This window comes from Clinocottus analis, unplaced genomic scaffold, assembly GCF_023055335.1.
Source record: "Clinocottus analis isolate CAN_PGR_092001 unplaced genomic scaffold, fCliAna1.0.p SCAF_15, whole genome shotgun sequence".
Lineage (NCBI taxonomy): Eukaryota > Metazoa > Chordata > Actinopteri > Perciformes > Cottidae > Clinocottus > Clinocottus analis.
In genome coordinates, this window is record NW_027175876.1 from 6494071 (window position 1) to 6509235 (window position 15165).

Here is a 15165-nt window from a genome sequence, read left to right on the forward strand (position 1 = left end):
AATAAGAAAAGGCCAGTTCTTGCTTTTCTCAAACAAATGACTTCTCAAATTGTAGTTAGAAAGGTAGTGGTTTTAAAACTTGATTTGTGTTTTGCCATTCCATAAGTGCCTCTCCAAAAACTGCACTTTGTGCTTTGACAAGTAAATGAATACAATTTGAGAGAAATTAACCATGACAGGCCTATTTCATAGAAGTCAAGCTGTTCAGACTGTGTGTGTGTGTGTGTGTGTGTGTGTGTGTGTGTGTGTGTGTGTGTGTGTGTGTGTGTGTGTGTGTGTGTGTGTGTGTGTGTGTGTGTGTGTTCATGCTAATGCCACATAACCACCAGCAATACTTTAGAGGTTTCTGGCAGATTGGTTGGATAATGATGTGGATTTTTTGGATGTTTGCAAAGCTCAAATGTAATTTTCAAGACATAGGAAATATGTATACATTTTCATCACCATAATTGTACAGTACTGTTTTAATGCAAATACTGCATTAATCAGGTTGTGCGTGCTCCCATATGTGCCCTTTAATCAGGTGGGGACAGTGTTCAACGTTGTGCCAGTTAACATCAAGTCCCAGCAGTAAATCACGAATGTCTGGGCATTGCAATGTTGCAAACCGCAGTGCACCTTTAACAAAAGCAACACATTATTACAAAGAATCATTGATGAATCCATTTACAAAGGAATAGCTGCCCAGTTCTGTCTATCCATTTAATCATCTCATTCTTTCCAAAAAACCAACTTATGTTGCCCATTTTTCATTTGCTGTCACTTTTGAGAGGTTTAGCTATTGATGCAGGAATGTTTTGTGCATGTGCATGTGCATGTACGTGTGTGTGTGTTTCCTACATGTGTGTGTTCGTCCCCTCTGTGGCCACCCCTCATCTGTCAGGGTGTATTAGTGAGAGTGGCAGTGTCATCAATACATATTCGTGCCTCCGCTCACAGGCTCAATATATGCCATCAGGCTGAATCAAACAGTAAATGTAAGACACAGGTGTTTTGTGTGCTTTCAGACACTAAATAAAAATCTAGAAAAGAAACACAGGTATTCTGTGTTTTTAGTTCCCCTTATGTGTACCCTTCAGCCAATTGATGCATATGTGTTTGTCTTTCAAACCAAAAGCATTAAAGAAGAAAGTGTAATTTAAGAGGATCTCATCAACAATACTAAGTTAATATTTCTAACTATTCAAATTAAAAGCTAATATATACATTTTCTACATGTATGAGGGTTTTTTACCTGGTTTTGAGGCATTTAAGATCTCTCGCACCAAGTGTCCTTTGAATGCAGCCTGCAGAATGGTGGCTGCCTTGAACTCCCTGTCTGTTGGCGCCCTGTTTCTCCAGTTTGCTGGAGGCTTTGATTCTGCATCTACTTTAGAGAGTAACAGCAGAACATTGCAAGTTAATATTGAAAAGTGAACTACATGAAATTCAAAAGGACATTTACTTGAAATTCAATTAATTGAAATCCGTTTACTTTAGCTGTTGGCATATACTCACATATGTAGATGGACAACATACAAGATGAACAAACACAAGAAGGGCACTTACACGTAGGGGAGTGTTCTTTGGCTTCAGTGGCCAAGAGTGAAGGGTCAGCGGTGAGGGTCAGTACAGCAAACCGCTCCTCTGATGTCAGCTTCCTACCCAGAGCCTCACACAGCATTTTGTAAACTGCAGAATTAAACACCTACAAACACACACACACACACACACACACACACACACACACACACACACACACACACACACACACACACACACACATTAAAAAGTGTGTGATCTTTGCGTGTGTCTGCATGTGTGTGCCAAGTGTGTCAAGATGCTTATTTGTCCAGGCATTTGGATTTTTGTAATTTACATCCTTGTATGTGTATTAGAATGACAGTCTCTAGATAAGAGATGATGACTTGTTCTTTGAGACAAACCCCCCTGTTCCTCAAGTAGTCGAGTGGTTACACTCCACATCCACTTCACTTTTTTCAATTACCGCTGTCTGTCTACAGACATTAATAAGAATGAGAATTAGCGGAGTACATTGTTAGCTTACATCAGTATGCATTCTGGTTGTGCAGAACAGAGCTGACTATTGTCCACGGCTAATGAAGAAAATATAAATAAAAAATATAAAGTAACTGCAAAGCGGTGCAATTGGTGATAAAATACTTCTGCATTCTCTTTAAGAAACTTGATTGCTGAATGAAAAAAGTTAAATGTCATCCATTGACTAAGTCACACATTCTTGAAGATTAGCTAAACAACATGGCTGGTAAGAAATTCATGAGTAGTACAAGTATAAATGGTGTAAATGTTTTTTCATTCATCATTAACTCAATTACATACTTCACATCTGAACGATAAAATGTGAATTAGCTGACTGTATCTAGATGCAGGAACTACAGTGTAAAGCAAAGTGAGATGTACAGCGTGTACCGCACAACTGCGTCGGACTATAGTGTAGGTAAAGAAGCTACCTTGTGGTGTTCCCCTTTTCCCAGGGTGGTGTTGATGTTTTGGGGGCGATGAGCCTCTTCCAGGGTTCTTCTGGCTGCCGGCTGATCTTGGTCATCGCTAAAGGAAGACACCAATCTGGACAAGGCCCCCCATATGGACATGGCCTGGTCAGTGAAACGAGCACTTTCCTGTTTAAAAAAAAAGAGAAAACGGCGGTGTAGCATTCACATTCTGTTGACTGGCACAAACAGAATGCAAGTTAAGGAGAGAAGCACAACGGCCACAATACCAAAATATTCCAATGGGAACTTTGGTATTGGAACATCAAGTTGAAGAATTAAGAAAGCAGAGGCATCATCTTACTACCTCAATGTACTTTTCAAGATTAAAGCTGAAGTAGGCCTTATAAATGTTTTTACAGTAAGCACATCACAACTAGATATATAAAACAAATAATAATTATGAACATTCCTTATTCAACAAAAAAAATAGAATTACTTTGTTTGATTAAATTACTATAAATGTCTACTGTCTGACTCAGACACCTTAGTCAATTGTGACAAGACGGTTTCTTCATCCCCAAACACGAACGGTGTCTTGCTGCAGAGGTGAACGTGGTAGCCCACTGGTGCCTTTGTGTGGAAGGACAGGACATGGCGCCTGGAAGGGAGAGAAAGGAAACTTTTTCAACAAATAATCCACTCGTGTTCATTTACTGGAACAATTATTCAAAAACAGGGGTTCCACATCATTTTGGCTTGTGATAAATTATAAAGATGAAGTCTATTCATGACTCCTTTTCAGTGCTGCATGATGTAACCTTATTTTAGAGTTTATTTTGGAAAGATTGAGAGCCTTGCAGAAATTTTGATTATCAAAGATTTTTCTTTTTTCTTCTTAATTATCTTCAGCTTCACAGTATTTGGTAATATGAATTGCATAATCATAGAAAAAAAATGCATGAAATAACAGTGCATTCCACTGAAAAAAAATCCCTTTCTAGTCTCAATAAAGGAACTATATTTTTGTCAAGTAATACTGAATAGGTCAAACAGTCAAAAGTGATGTCGCCTGTCTACCAAGTGCCAAGCTGAGGTCATAGGGCCTGGTCAGGCATGAGAGTGGAACCCCACTTCCTTGGCCCTATTAGCTTTACATAATTCAGACATCACAACCTAACTAGATGGATGAGCACTGAGGCAGAGCTGGGCTAGTGCTGAAGAAGCAGAGGGCAGCATATGAATGTAAGAAAAAAATAAGGTGAAGAGAATGGGAGAGAAGAACATGAAGAATATGATATGGATATGGAGAGAGAAAGAAAGGGAGACGTACAAAAAAGTAGGAACAACAACCTCTGAAAAATGTATAGTTTATGTTAAAAAAAAATGTAGAAGACAACAGCATCCAGGGTCAGTAAAGAGACAATAGAAAAACTAGTGTACCTCATGGGTTATGAGAGACATTCAAAGAGGAAAAAAGGTGAGGTGCTGCCCAAAAGCCTGGACATGTCAGCTATTCTCTTTTGGAAAGAGTGTACTATGGGTCATATGGGCATGATCCGTTGAGTGCTATGTGTGTGATTATGGCTCAGTGGTAATTGCACTGCTGCATACCTGCACCTGACCCCAGAAACTAGGCCCTCTGCTTCTAGGCCAAGTAGCACCCATTAATAGAGACTAGGACAGATGCTTTTTACTGCTTTTCAGAGCATCTGAGGTAGGCAGATATCCTCTGCTCACTTTATGATAGCTTTAAGTAGATCTCTGCCTGGCAGTAAAAATCATAACAAGAGTGAAACTCTTTCATCGAAAGCTCCCAAGACTGCTGTCCAAAAAATGCATACATTTTCATAATAGGTTCCTGAGATGGGAATTAAAGCTCTAACCTTGGCATCATTAGTGCCACGCTGATGAGTGCTAAGGGTAATTCAGGGTTATGAGATTCAAGCGTAAGTAGACAAATGAAAACGATGACATTTTGCTCCTATTCTTATGTGAAAATTTACATAAATTAATGAGTTTAAATAGCATCAGAAAATTGCCAGAGTATTAAGCCAGCAAACCTATGATAAGACTAGTCTGGACACATGTGTAAAGACTTTTCATAGTATGGAGCACAATATTTCATTTGCATTGCATTGTAATATTAAGATGTTAATATTTTTACACAGATAAAAAAGTAAGTATGACATGGTATACCAACGGATATACTACTGTGGTGTAATTAATGGGGATGACAAAGTCTGGGATCATAGATTTGTGACATCCTGCTCCGATCATGAGCTCAATCATTAATTGATCTATTAATTGTGATCAATACAGCCCACAGTTCTCAGTGTGCATTGATGTTGTCCTACCCGGGGGGTAAGTTAAGCATGGTTGCCTTTGAGGAGGTGGTCTTGATGGCGAGTACTGGCAGCTGAGATTGCAGGCTTTTCCATGAGTGGACCCGGGCGATAAGAATTGAAGACCTACATACTGCGGACATTTCCTTTTCTATGAGGTGTTGGAGAGTGGAGAGAAAATGTGTGCAGTGAAATATCACAAACATAGTAGACCATACTCATGGAATGGTCATGCATTGTATGAGTGTTTTTAGGTTAAATAGGTTTTAGCAGTCTTCAGCAGTGCCACATATTTATCAATACACAGTACAGTAGTTATCCTACAGATATTTCTTAGCCATGGTTAGTGCCATAGATTCTGTCAGTCAAAGGATCAATGAGTTAGGCAGACTAGATTTACATAATCAACTAAACAACCCCCATGCCCCTGCACTCTCAGTGCTACTAGAAGATGGAGAGGAGAAGCCAGGTTAACAAAGGGCATACATTTTTGTGATTTCGCTAACACAAGGGCTGTCATCCGCCCTCTTCCCCCCTCATATTGCCTTCTGGCTGTTGGAGACTTGAGTCAAGCTCCTTACATTACATGAATCAGAAAATACTTTTGTTTCTGAGTATGTAGGTTGGGGTATATGCGTGTGTGTGTGTGTGTGTGTGTGTGTGTGTGTGTCTGTGTAGATCAATCCTTACTCTCCTCAGCTGCATCTCCCCAGAGAAGCAGAGCAGAAAAGCTGATGAGGATATTGGTAGGTTGCAGGCTGTCTACACACAGGTAGTGGGTGCCTCTGACTTCTGGACACTGTTCGAAGATAAAGAGACACACACATACACACTAGTTCCAGTTATCAGTATGAAAGCAGACAGGGAAAAGAACTAGTGAAAGAGAGAAAGAGCAGAAAGCTGTAGGGACGGATGATAGATAAACTGATAGAAGGGTGGCTTAGTTCAAGAGATGGTGGAGGAAAACACAAAGGAAGAGAGGGAAAGAAGGGGAGTAAGTGGAGGCAATACGAAGAGAAGAGCCGAGTGAGTTAAATAAGCTTGTACGGTGACATAGGAGAGGCCAAGACAGTCAATTTAGTAATGTAAGGAAAGGCATCCAGCGAGAAAGACAAAGCAGGAGACCGGGAGATGTGCAGAAAAGACAGATAGAGAACAAGAGAAGAGGGAGAGCGTATACGTGTCTGGAATGACAAACAGACTCACTAGCACAAACACACACTAACACACAGTCAGACAAAAACCTGCGCTACACACAAACTCACACTGTTACTATTTATTTTTTCACGACTACTTAACACCAAATCAGGCTAAATTGCTGTTGCTTGTTGCCAGTGAAGCAGATAGCGGTTACATTTATAATTTATTATAAGATTTTGCTCATTACTTACAAAGCTTTGCACAGCTTACAATCTCAAGATATTCCTGAATTGCGGATCCTTCAGGAAGCTGCATCTTTTTTATTTCTCCGATAAATGACCTGTGCTTAGAGCATACTGTTGTGGCCTCAGACTGTGAAATAAACACTAAACGTTCGGGCAGCAAACCTTGTCTCAGTCCTAAATGCATGGTTCCTTTTCGGCCTCAGGAACAAGTAGTTTACCACCTTTAACGAAAGGCATATCTCTTTACTAGATGACAAAGATGTTTTTATTCATCCTTGAACAGAAACACATGTTGTCATGTCCCCACTTATGAGTTCATATCTCTTTTTGTAAATATCTCCCCACAGGACTCCGTAGTTGTTAGTGAAATGATCACTTCTACATACAGTTTCTCTCCATTAATGGTGCTGTGGTAAATTATGTAGGTGCTCTGTATATAATTGAAGCTCGTAAAGCTGAGGGACTTGCCAGACACACATCTGCGTTACGTTATCTGCGGGCGTCCATGTTTTCCCGAGCAGACGCAATGGGATGCATTGAGATTGGAAGTCGGGAATACAGACTCAGAATTATCGATTTCCTTACTGCACACAGTAAGGTTTATGCTCATTCGCATTTCTTGAAGCATGTGTGTGTTTGCATGTATGTACTTCTGGGCTTGCAACAGTAAGGAGGGATCCAGTGGAGTCACTGGTTCATTCATGATACAAACTTTACCTTAAAATGTGATTTGTGAATATGATGTGGGTAGATTTGCTGTTTATGAAACACAAAGAGTGCCCTGGAAGAAAATGACAAATAAACAAAGTTATTTTTTATCATAGTTGATAAAAGCAATTATAATCTTTACCTCATCATTTTTTTGGCCCTTCAACCATCATTTTTATTGCATCCGTCTATGTTTATCTACTGGTACAGTATGTTTGCAGCATATAAGTACAAATTTGCCCTGCCCGTGTATGTGTGTGTGTGTGTGTGTGTGTGTGTGTGTGTGTGTGTGTGTGTGTGTGTGTGTGTGTCTCACTGAAAGCATTTAGCAAAGTCATCCAGGTCCATCCAGGTCTCCTGCAGCATGGGTTTAACAGGAACCGAGGGTTCTTCAGTTACAGTCCCCTCCAATGCAGTTTGGGGTTGATCTGGAAGGGAGATTCATGATTAATATTGTTAATTAGAATTATTTTGGTGGGTTAGCCATTTAGTAAGAGATAGAAGAGATATAGATTATAAAGTACTTTAATTAATTTCCATCATTATTGTTCATGTAACTCTGCAGCAGCTTACTATAGGAAAAACATTTTATTATCAAGCCAGTCGCATAAGAATTAAATGGTGCTTTTCATGCCACACTTAATACCAAATAGATATAGAATTGCTTGTGAAATCTCTCATTTCAAAATGCTGCAAGTAACAAAATGTTTTTCCTCTTGTGACTCATAGCAAGTTATCCTAGTTACAAATCATTATCTTAAACACAGTGAGCCGAATTGGCCAAACTCCCACATAATGGCATAGTGTAAGCGCACATGCACATCCATACTCCCACTCACTGACTCCCACTTTCTCAATGCATGCAGAGCAAAGTCAGAGACAACTGCGCACAGACACACTCTCCACCAAAAACAAACAAAAACAAAAACACACATGCACACATACACACAGCGGCTCTGCCCCCAGGCTCTTCTCAAAGTGAGAAGTCTGATCAGAAAACTGAGGCGGCGAGGGCCAGTGTCTCTGCTGCTGAGCAATGGTGGTCTGCTAACTCAAACTGCAGGTGTTACTAAGCAACTAAACGGGGGCAGAGAGAAGGCAGGGAACTGGCTTGTCATAAGGCATAATTTCAGGCCCATCTTCTTCAAAGTGTCTTGGCATACCCACAGAAGCACAGAGAGAAGGATGGAGGGAGTAGAGGCGAGGAATGGGAAAACTTCTAAACATATTAAATGGCCTATGCTGCACATGCTGTTTACGTTGACCAATAATGAAGACCTTCACTACATTCAGAATCTCCAAAAAAACAAGTACATTTGCATCTGCCCATTCTGGTAGTCTAATATTTGATCTCGGATTAAGCAATCTTGTGTACAGACTGTACAGAATATGTTCAACATGAATGAAGGGCTCAGTATTGCAAAGGAACAGCTTTTACCATTGGAGATGTCCTCATCGTCCTTCTTCATGTCCTTTGCGGTAACCTTAGGGACAGATAGGAGGGGAGAGAGAGAGAGAGAGAGAGAGAGAGAGAGAGAGAGAGAGAGAGAGAGAGAGAGATGAACAGTGAGTTGCTGCTAGAGTAACACTGTCAGAGATATGCATCCGCCCTCTAGTGATTCCAGGCCAGCTGTGGTGTTGCGCCAGTCTCACCGAACACCACAGGACACAAGACACGGTTTATTGTGACATGGCCTGCTAAAAAACACCACCAGGGAACACTAGCTCTAATTTACTTTGACTGTCAGTGACAGATGAGGAGTTAATTTGTTGTTTAGCATGTTACCTCTCTTAGAGGGGGATTACTCAGCAGCTCAGATGACATGCTCATCTGCTCAACACAATAGAGAAATACAGCTAATGAGTCATTATCAAATCCTTCAAATACCACATACGTCTGACTGAGCAAGGCCCGCGATGATGCGATCAGGAAAAGCACATTACTGCTTCTTTGAAAACAAAACTAGATTCAAGCGCTGCACCTGTAGCCAACTTAACTTTCCACCAGGCCCCTTCATTTGAAGTTGTTGTTTTTCTGATAATGCTCCTTTGAGTAAAATCCCTGGTGAATGTTCAACAGTTTACTCAGCTCTGAATAAAAATCATGTCGTTATTTCGTGAAACTTCAAAGCGATCTCAGCCAAGACTCTCTGGGTGAGTCAGAGTGAGCGTGTGTGTGTGTGTGTGTGTGTGTGTGTGTGTGTGTGAGTCACCACTTATTTGAATAAGTACCCGGAGACCCAGACAGACGAAAAGATTGTGATTTGGAGGTACACTTGACCTCCTCTTCGACACTATAGCAACACTTCCTCTGCAACAAAAGATGTAAATGTGTGTGTTGTCAAAAGAGTGTTTAAAACGTGTCCGACCCACCCACAGCATGCTATTCATTAGATTGCTTACCTGTGTACAGTAAGAGGTGTATATTCAGACTGATACATCTTACACAAAGCTCCTTGGATTTTAAGCTGCTACTTTTGTAGCAGCAGCCATATTTTCTGTGATTAAATCACAGTTAAGGGTTAATGGATAGAGAAAGGCACATTGCTTTAATCCAACACTTCAAGGGGCTTTAGTGCACAGCCAGAGTTAAGTCTTTACTCTCCAAGAAACTCTCTCTATATTTCAATTTTTTTTCACTGAAGTGTACCTTAGTTCATACATGAAAAATGTTCAATAGAATCAAGTTAAATATCTCTTCATAGCCATGTAGATAGATAGATAGATAGATAGATAGATAGATAGATAGATAGATAGATAGATAGATAGATAGATAGATAGATACTTTATTAATCCCCAAAGTTAGTTCAAAGGCAGACATATATTCACAGTTAAAGCAGGATCTAATTATTTTACCCACACTAATGTAGAGTGAGTATAGGCCAGAGAGGTTATTAGGGACAGCATTTGACGCGACCTTCCCATATTTTAGGAGCCAAGCACAGAGGTTAATACGGTTGGTCAGTGTTGACAGAAAAGGAGGGAGGGGTCAAAACCGCAAAAACCCTTCTCACTTGATGTAGTTCCCTCAGCACGTGACCTACCACATGTTTGCGAAAAGCGGTAACTGACACACCGAGTAAAAATGTGGCACACATACACAAACCAATCCACATGAGTGCACGTTCACATGCACATCAAACCCAAATGACACATCAAATTAGCATGTCCATACTGCCCTAGCCTAACCGCTCTATAACTGGTCACAGTTACACAAGAGGGCGATTAACATGAACTCTATTTTTTCTCTGTATGCTAGGAGTGAAGTGTAATAATGAACCCCCCAGGAGACGCAGACACTGATGGCTCACCATCTAATTGCACTGCTTTTTTTCATCAGCGCAGTACACGACCTCTCCCTGTATGAAGCCCACGCACCCCGTCCACCACCACCACCACCACCACACAACAGAGGTTCTCTTTTTCCATCTCCCTGTGTTTGCTGCTCTGCTTTTCATCTGTCCCCATCCAACTGTCACAGTCCCAATTCTTTTATTCTGTGCCGATGCCCCCCTTCTTTATTCCTCTTTATCATTGTTTCTACGCTCATCTTTGTGTCTGTCTGTCTCGCTCTGGTGCTGCCCGCCCTCATATCCCTTCCCTCCCTGGTTCTGTCTTTAGCGCACAAGTGCCCCTGGTCAGTGGTGGCCTAGCTGGGAGACAACAGAAGTGACTTTGAGACTGGGGGATGGCAGCCTTGTTGTCACTGACACACAGAGCTACTCTGATGAGGCTCTGAACTGCATATTTACAGGGCAGACAGTGAGGGGGGGGGGGGGGAGAGGAAAGAATGAAACTAGAAAATAACATACAGCTATTACTATCCTGGTTGTTGGACAAAAAGCATTACGGTGGGCTTCAGATAGCCTTTCACCTCTTCAAATAAATGGCTTGGGTATCCACTATTTGTTCAACAAGATGCTCCTTGAAATGTTATACACGCGCACACACACACAGAATATATAAATAATCCCTGTGCCCCAGCAGTCAGTAGTTCTATGTACCTCTATTTTGTCTTCTGTGATGTTTGGTGAGTTAGTGGTGCATTCAGCTGCATCTGGCTCAAGGCCTGCTTGGTATTCGCTCTCCTGTCTCTCAGCAATGGACACCAGAGAGGGTCTGTGATGGTGTTTCTTCTGAGCACTCTGCAGGTCATCTCTGTTATGTGGACATACAGCACATGCATGCATCATATAATAGTCACAACAAACACACATCCCCTCTCATGGTAACACATTAAGAAGCAATGCATCATATCATCTGCAAATGAGTCATACATGTCACATTATAGACATAAAATGACACCAGAACAACATAACACTGTAAGACCACTTTGATATGCTTAGTTTAAGAAATAGTTTAAAACATATTTCTTTCAGTGAGAATAGTCAAATAGGGCGGGTGGGGGGGGGAGGGTATCTTCATAACATTGTGGGCTTCGACACCAATATTGTTTGAAGTTTTCAACTGATACCCGTATGTCATTTCTTTGTTGCAGAGAGAACGGAGGAAAGAAATGGAGGTACAGTAAGAGGATGAGGAAACGACTTATGAGATCATGATCATTTTCTTTTTTTGATCCCCACATAGTCTGTTTTTTTGCTGTGCTTTTTCTACAGTGAGGTCACAGCAAAGGTTAGCTAATATAGAAAAGTTAAATACTCTTTCAACAATACAGTTAAATAAGCAGAAGAGCAGGACAACAAAAACTAATTATGTTTAATTTTTTTAGTTTGAGATCATTTAAGTGTACACACTTAGGTATCAAGCCAACGCTGCTCTCCATATGATAGAACAGGAACGGGCTGGCAACCTCAATGAACTGGTCTGGTTTTGACAAAGGAGGTTCTGCGAAAAGAGAAAAGGGAAAAAAGTCTCACACATCATGCCAGCACTGCTTTTTCACACTCCGATTCTTTTTACTGCATTTTTTGTTTCACCCACAGATCAGCTGATGTCAGATATGCCTGAGCCAGCAGCTATTTTCATTACAGAAATGTTGTAGCTATCCTCCTCCTTTTTCCATTTCATCATGCAATACTGTATGCCCTCTGTTCAGCAGGTTCTGAATCTCCTGCATTAGCACTCACTCTCTTTTCAAGTCATATTTATTTATGAAATTCACCTACACCCTATCACATAATTTGTGCTTTTCTATTTTGTTTGATAACCTCTACTGCATCCTCTTCCTGGTTTACCCCTCACTCGAATTCTTTCCAAACTTATTTTTTTATTTCCTGCCTCCTTCTTTGTCTCTCACACACTTTGTGGTTCAGAGGTGATCAAGCACTCCTTCCGCTGCCGGATGAGTTTCCAGCGGGGTACAGGGGGAGGTTTGGGTGGTGCCTTCAGCTTGCCTGCCCTTGTTCTTGTCAACAGGACAATGTGGCTGTACAGCAAGGAGAGACCACAGTGACGAAGAAACTCTGAGGAATTAGCCTGTGTAGACAAATACACAGAAATAAACACACATGCAGTACTCACTCATAAAAACACAGACAATGCAGTACAACATGTATTACTGAGAATGAATGTCACCTGTAGAATATACAGATGAATCAAATCAAAACTCTCAAAAGGGATTCTGACCAAGGATCTGAGACTGGAGGTGATATAAAACCAACAAAACAAAATTATTATTATTCGCATGGATGTAAATAATAAAACAAGTGAAGCCTGTTGAGGAGAAGCATCCAAATAGAGCACACCATGCCCCCAGGGCACAAGGACTGTTATGTTTCATCTCCACCACCCACTGTTACTTTAGGGATCTAGTACATTTTTCACATAACTGTGCTATAAAACAGAGGTGATTAAGACAGTATTTTTTTTAAGTGCTGAAATAATTATATGTTTTTTCATTCTAACACAAGAGTTAATGTAACTTAATTCCCACATATGAAACTATGCTGTTCTTATTCTGACATTAGTCTGAATCTCTCTCTCTCTTTCTCTCTCTCGCTCTAAAAAAATGTATATAGTACAATCATCTCTCTTCTTCAACACATCCTTTTGATATTTTTTTATACTGAAGGCAAGGTCAACTTATCTGTATAGCGCATTGTATACACAAAGGCAATGCAAAGTGCTTTACAGACTGCATTGAAACATTTTGTCTGAAGCTTCCAGAGACAACTGAATGTTGCAGAAACGTGTGGAATGAAGGTGGAGTTGGTTCCTCACCACCTTACCATTACAGATGTATGAGTCATGTCATTACAATGGATGTCAGCATGGTGCGAAACAAGTTAGTACAGTATACCAGAATCAGAGAGTGTCATCTTTATGTGTGATAAAGCATTTTCATTGTATTCAAGGACATCTCCTTGTTGTTAGTTTGTATATATAAAAGCGTTAAGTACAGTTTACTGGATTACAACAATTGCTCATCTGTGTGTGATTGTAAGTGTCAGTTAGAAAAAAAATAGTTTTGGGGTAACCAATATATTGGTAGAATTGCTCTTTCTTGATAACAGTAGTAGATAATGTAAATATAATCCAATGAATGCATACATGTGGATGTGGATGTGTGTGTGTGTGTGTGTGTGTGTGTGTGTGTGTGTGTGTGTGTGTGTGTGTGTGTGTGTGTGTGTGTGTGTGTGTGTGTGTTCTGACACAAATGCATTATATCTTAAAATAGATAATAGTGGTTTACTGCTATATTCATTTTCTGAATGTCGTTTATTGCTCCTGTATGAACCATGTACCATTTGAACTGCGTAGGTCATTGGTAGAACGTCTAATATCAAGAGTTAAGTCCCAACCCAACAACGCTCATGAAGACATTCTGGCGAGATTGCAAGCAGAATTTGTAGTATTTGCATCATAATGTGACTCTCTTTACTGTAAGCGTCCAAATCTGTAATGGAGATCTGAAATCAGTCGACAGTAGCTGAAGTCTAATTTTCATCGATGCAAGCGGTTAACGTTTGGCTGATGTACCAAACCTGCATTGAATGAGCTCATGTATGCATAGCTAGAGAGAGAGGAGGAATAGACAAACCATTGGTCCAAACCCAAAGGAATTGCTATGTGGCTGTAATGGGTAGTAGCTGGCACACACTACTACCTTGGAGGCACCTGAGGAACGCACACAAAGAAGAAGGACATAAGTAATAGGTAAGTATCAGCAAATGCTAACTCACACAAACACACACACACACACACACACACACACACACACACACACACACACACACACACACACACACTCAAACATTGATAGACATGCAAAATGACAGCCATTGTATACTTTGGACTGCATCAGTGCACAGTAGATTTTCCCAAGAGGCTGAAATGATTGACTGAGTAAACCTATGGATATGGTTAAAAATGTCTGCCATCTACCAATGAAAGATACGGACAATAAAAAAGCGACATTTCCAAATCAAAGTTAAGTTTTATCCTGGAGATATGAAAGCACTATTGGACTCCACAGGCATAAATAAGGCAACAATCTAGGTTATCTATGGATGGCCCCATCTCTCATGATGCATCTCGGAGTACGGTATGAGAAGCATATGGGCCCGGAGACATGGAAAATCAATTTGAAGGACCATGGTAAAAGGAGATTGAAGCACTGCTACACTAATATAAAGGCCACACATTAAGAATTGAACAGAGAAGTGGTTCTCATGCTGTATAGTGATTTATGCATTTCAATGTATGCATTTCAATAGAAGACTACAGAGGGCTGTTACAGACGGCACCAAAAAAGAGAGAAAGAATGCAAAGTTTTCTTTATGTGTTTGGATGCTTGTGTGTGCGCACCATGTATTGCATTTCCCTAAAGGACCAATGCTCTGTGAAGTAATACTACTATGTGCATGCATGCATGTCATTACATTCTGTTTGTAATACCCAACACTTTCGTTATTGTAAACATATGAAATTGTAAAGGAAAACCAAGTCACAGATTACTGACAGAGAGAGCAGGTGGATAAATACGAGATCAAGAGAGAGGGAATTTAATTTATAGTGCTTCCCACTCATGTTAATGTAAGTGTATTGTGGTATTTGTTATTCTTCTTTAAATTAATTGTACAGCCTTCATACAGGCTTTATTGTATCTGTCATGACCTGAAACAACTCCAAGCTACACACTCTTTTCTGAGGACACGTTTCAATCCGGCCTTCATCACATAACCACATTTGACTTGGGAGGCTCTTCTGCCCTGCGGGAACACCAAATAATTCACCCTGCCACTGCTCCCTCTGCTGGTTTATTTATAGTCCACCATACACACATTAACCCTCTCTGCGCTACATAATACATGG

General features: G+C 40.5%; 1 protein-coding gene across 8 annotated transcripts in view; it reads right to left on the bottom strand.

Annotated features, from left to right (window-relative positions):
- Positions 1-15165, bottom strand: part of adgb (androglobin) — a 38628-nt gene that overhangs the window by 13400 nt on the left and 10063 nt on the right. For 7 of the 8 annotated variants that reach the window (XM_068577377.1, XM_068577379.1, XM_068577378.1 and 4 more), the window contains exons 9-21: positions 13892-13968; positions 12153-12327; positions 11646-11736; positions 10893-11046; positions 8327-8372; positions 7205-7316; positions 6898-6961; positions 5486-5594; positions 4808-4946; positions 2997-3111; positions 2472-2639; positions 1549-1687; positions 1235-1369 (exon numbers count right to left, since the gene is read on the bottom strand). In XM_068577377.1, the coding sequence (XP_068433478.1) occupies positions 1235-1369; positions 1549-1687; positions 2472-2639; positions 2997-3111; positions 4808-4946; positions 5486-5594; positions 6898-6961; positions 7205-7316; positions 8327-8372; positions 10893-11046; positions 11646-11736; positions 12153-12327; positions 13892-13968 (1524 nt within the window). The remainder of the gene's footprint in view (positions 1-1234; positions 1370-1548; positions 1688-2471; positions 2640-2996; positions 3112-4807; positions 4947-5485; positions 5595-6897; positions 6962-7204; positions 7317-8326; positions 8373-10892; positions 11047-11645; positions 11737-12152; positions 12328-13891; positions 13969-15165) is intronic. The other variant, XM_068577376.1, reaches the window with a different exon arrangement.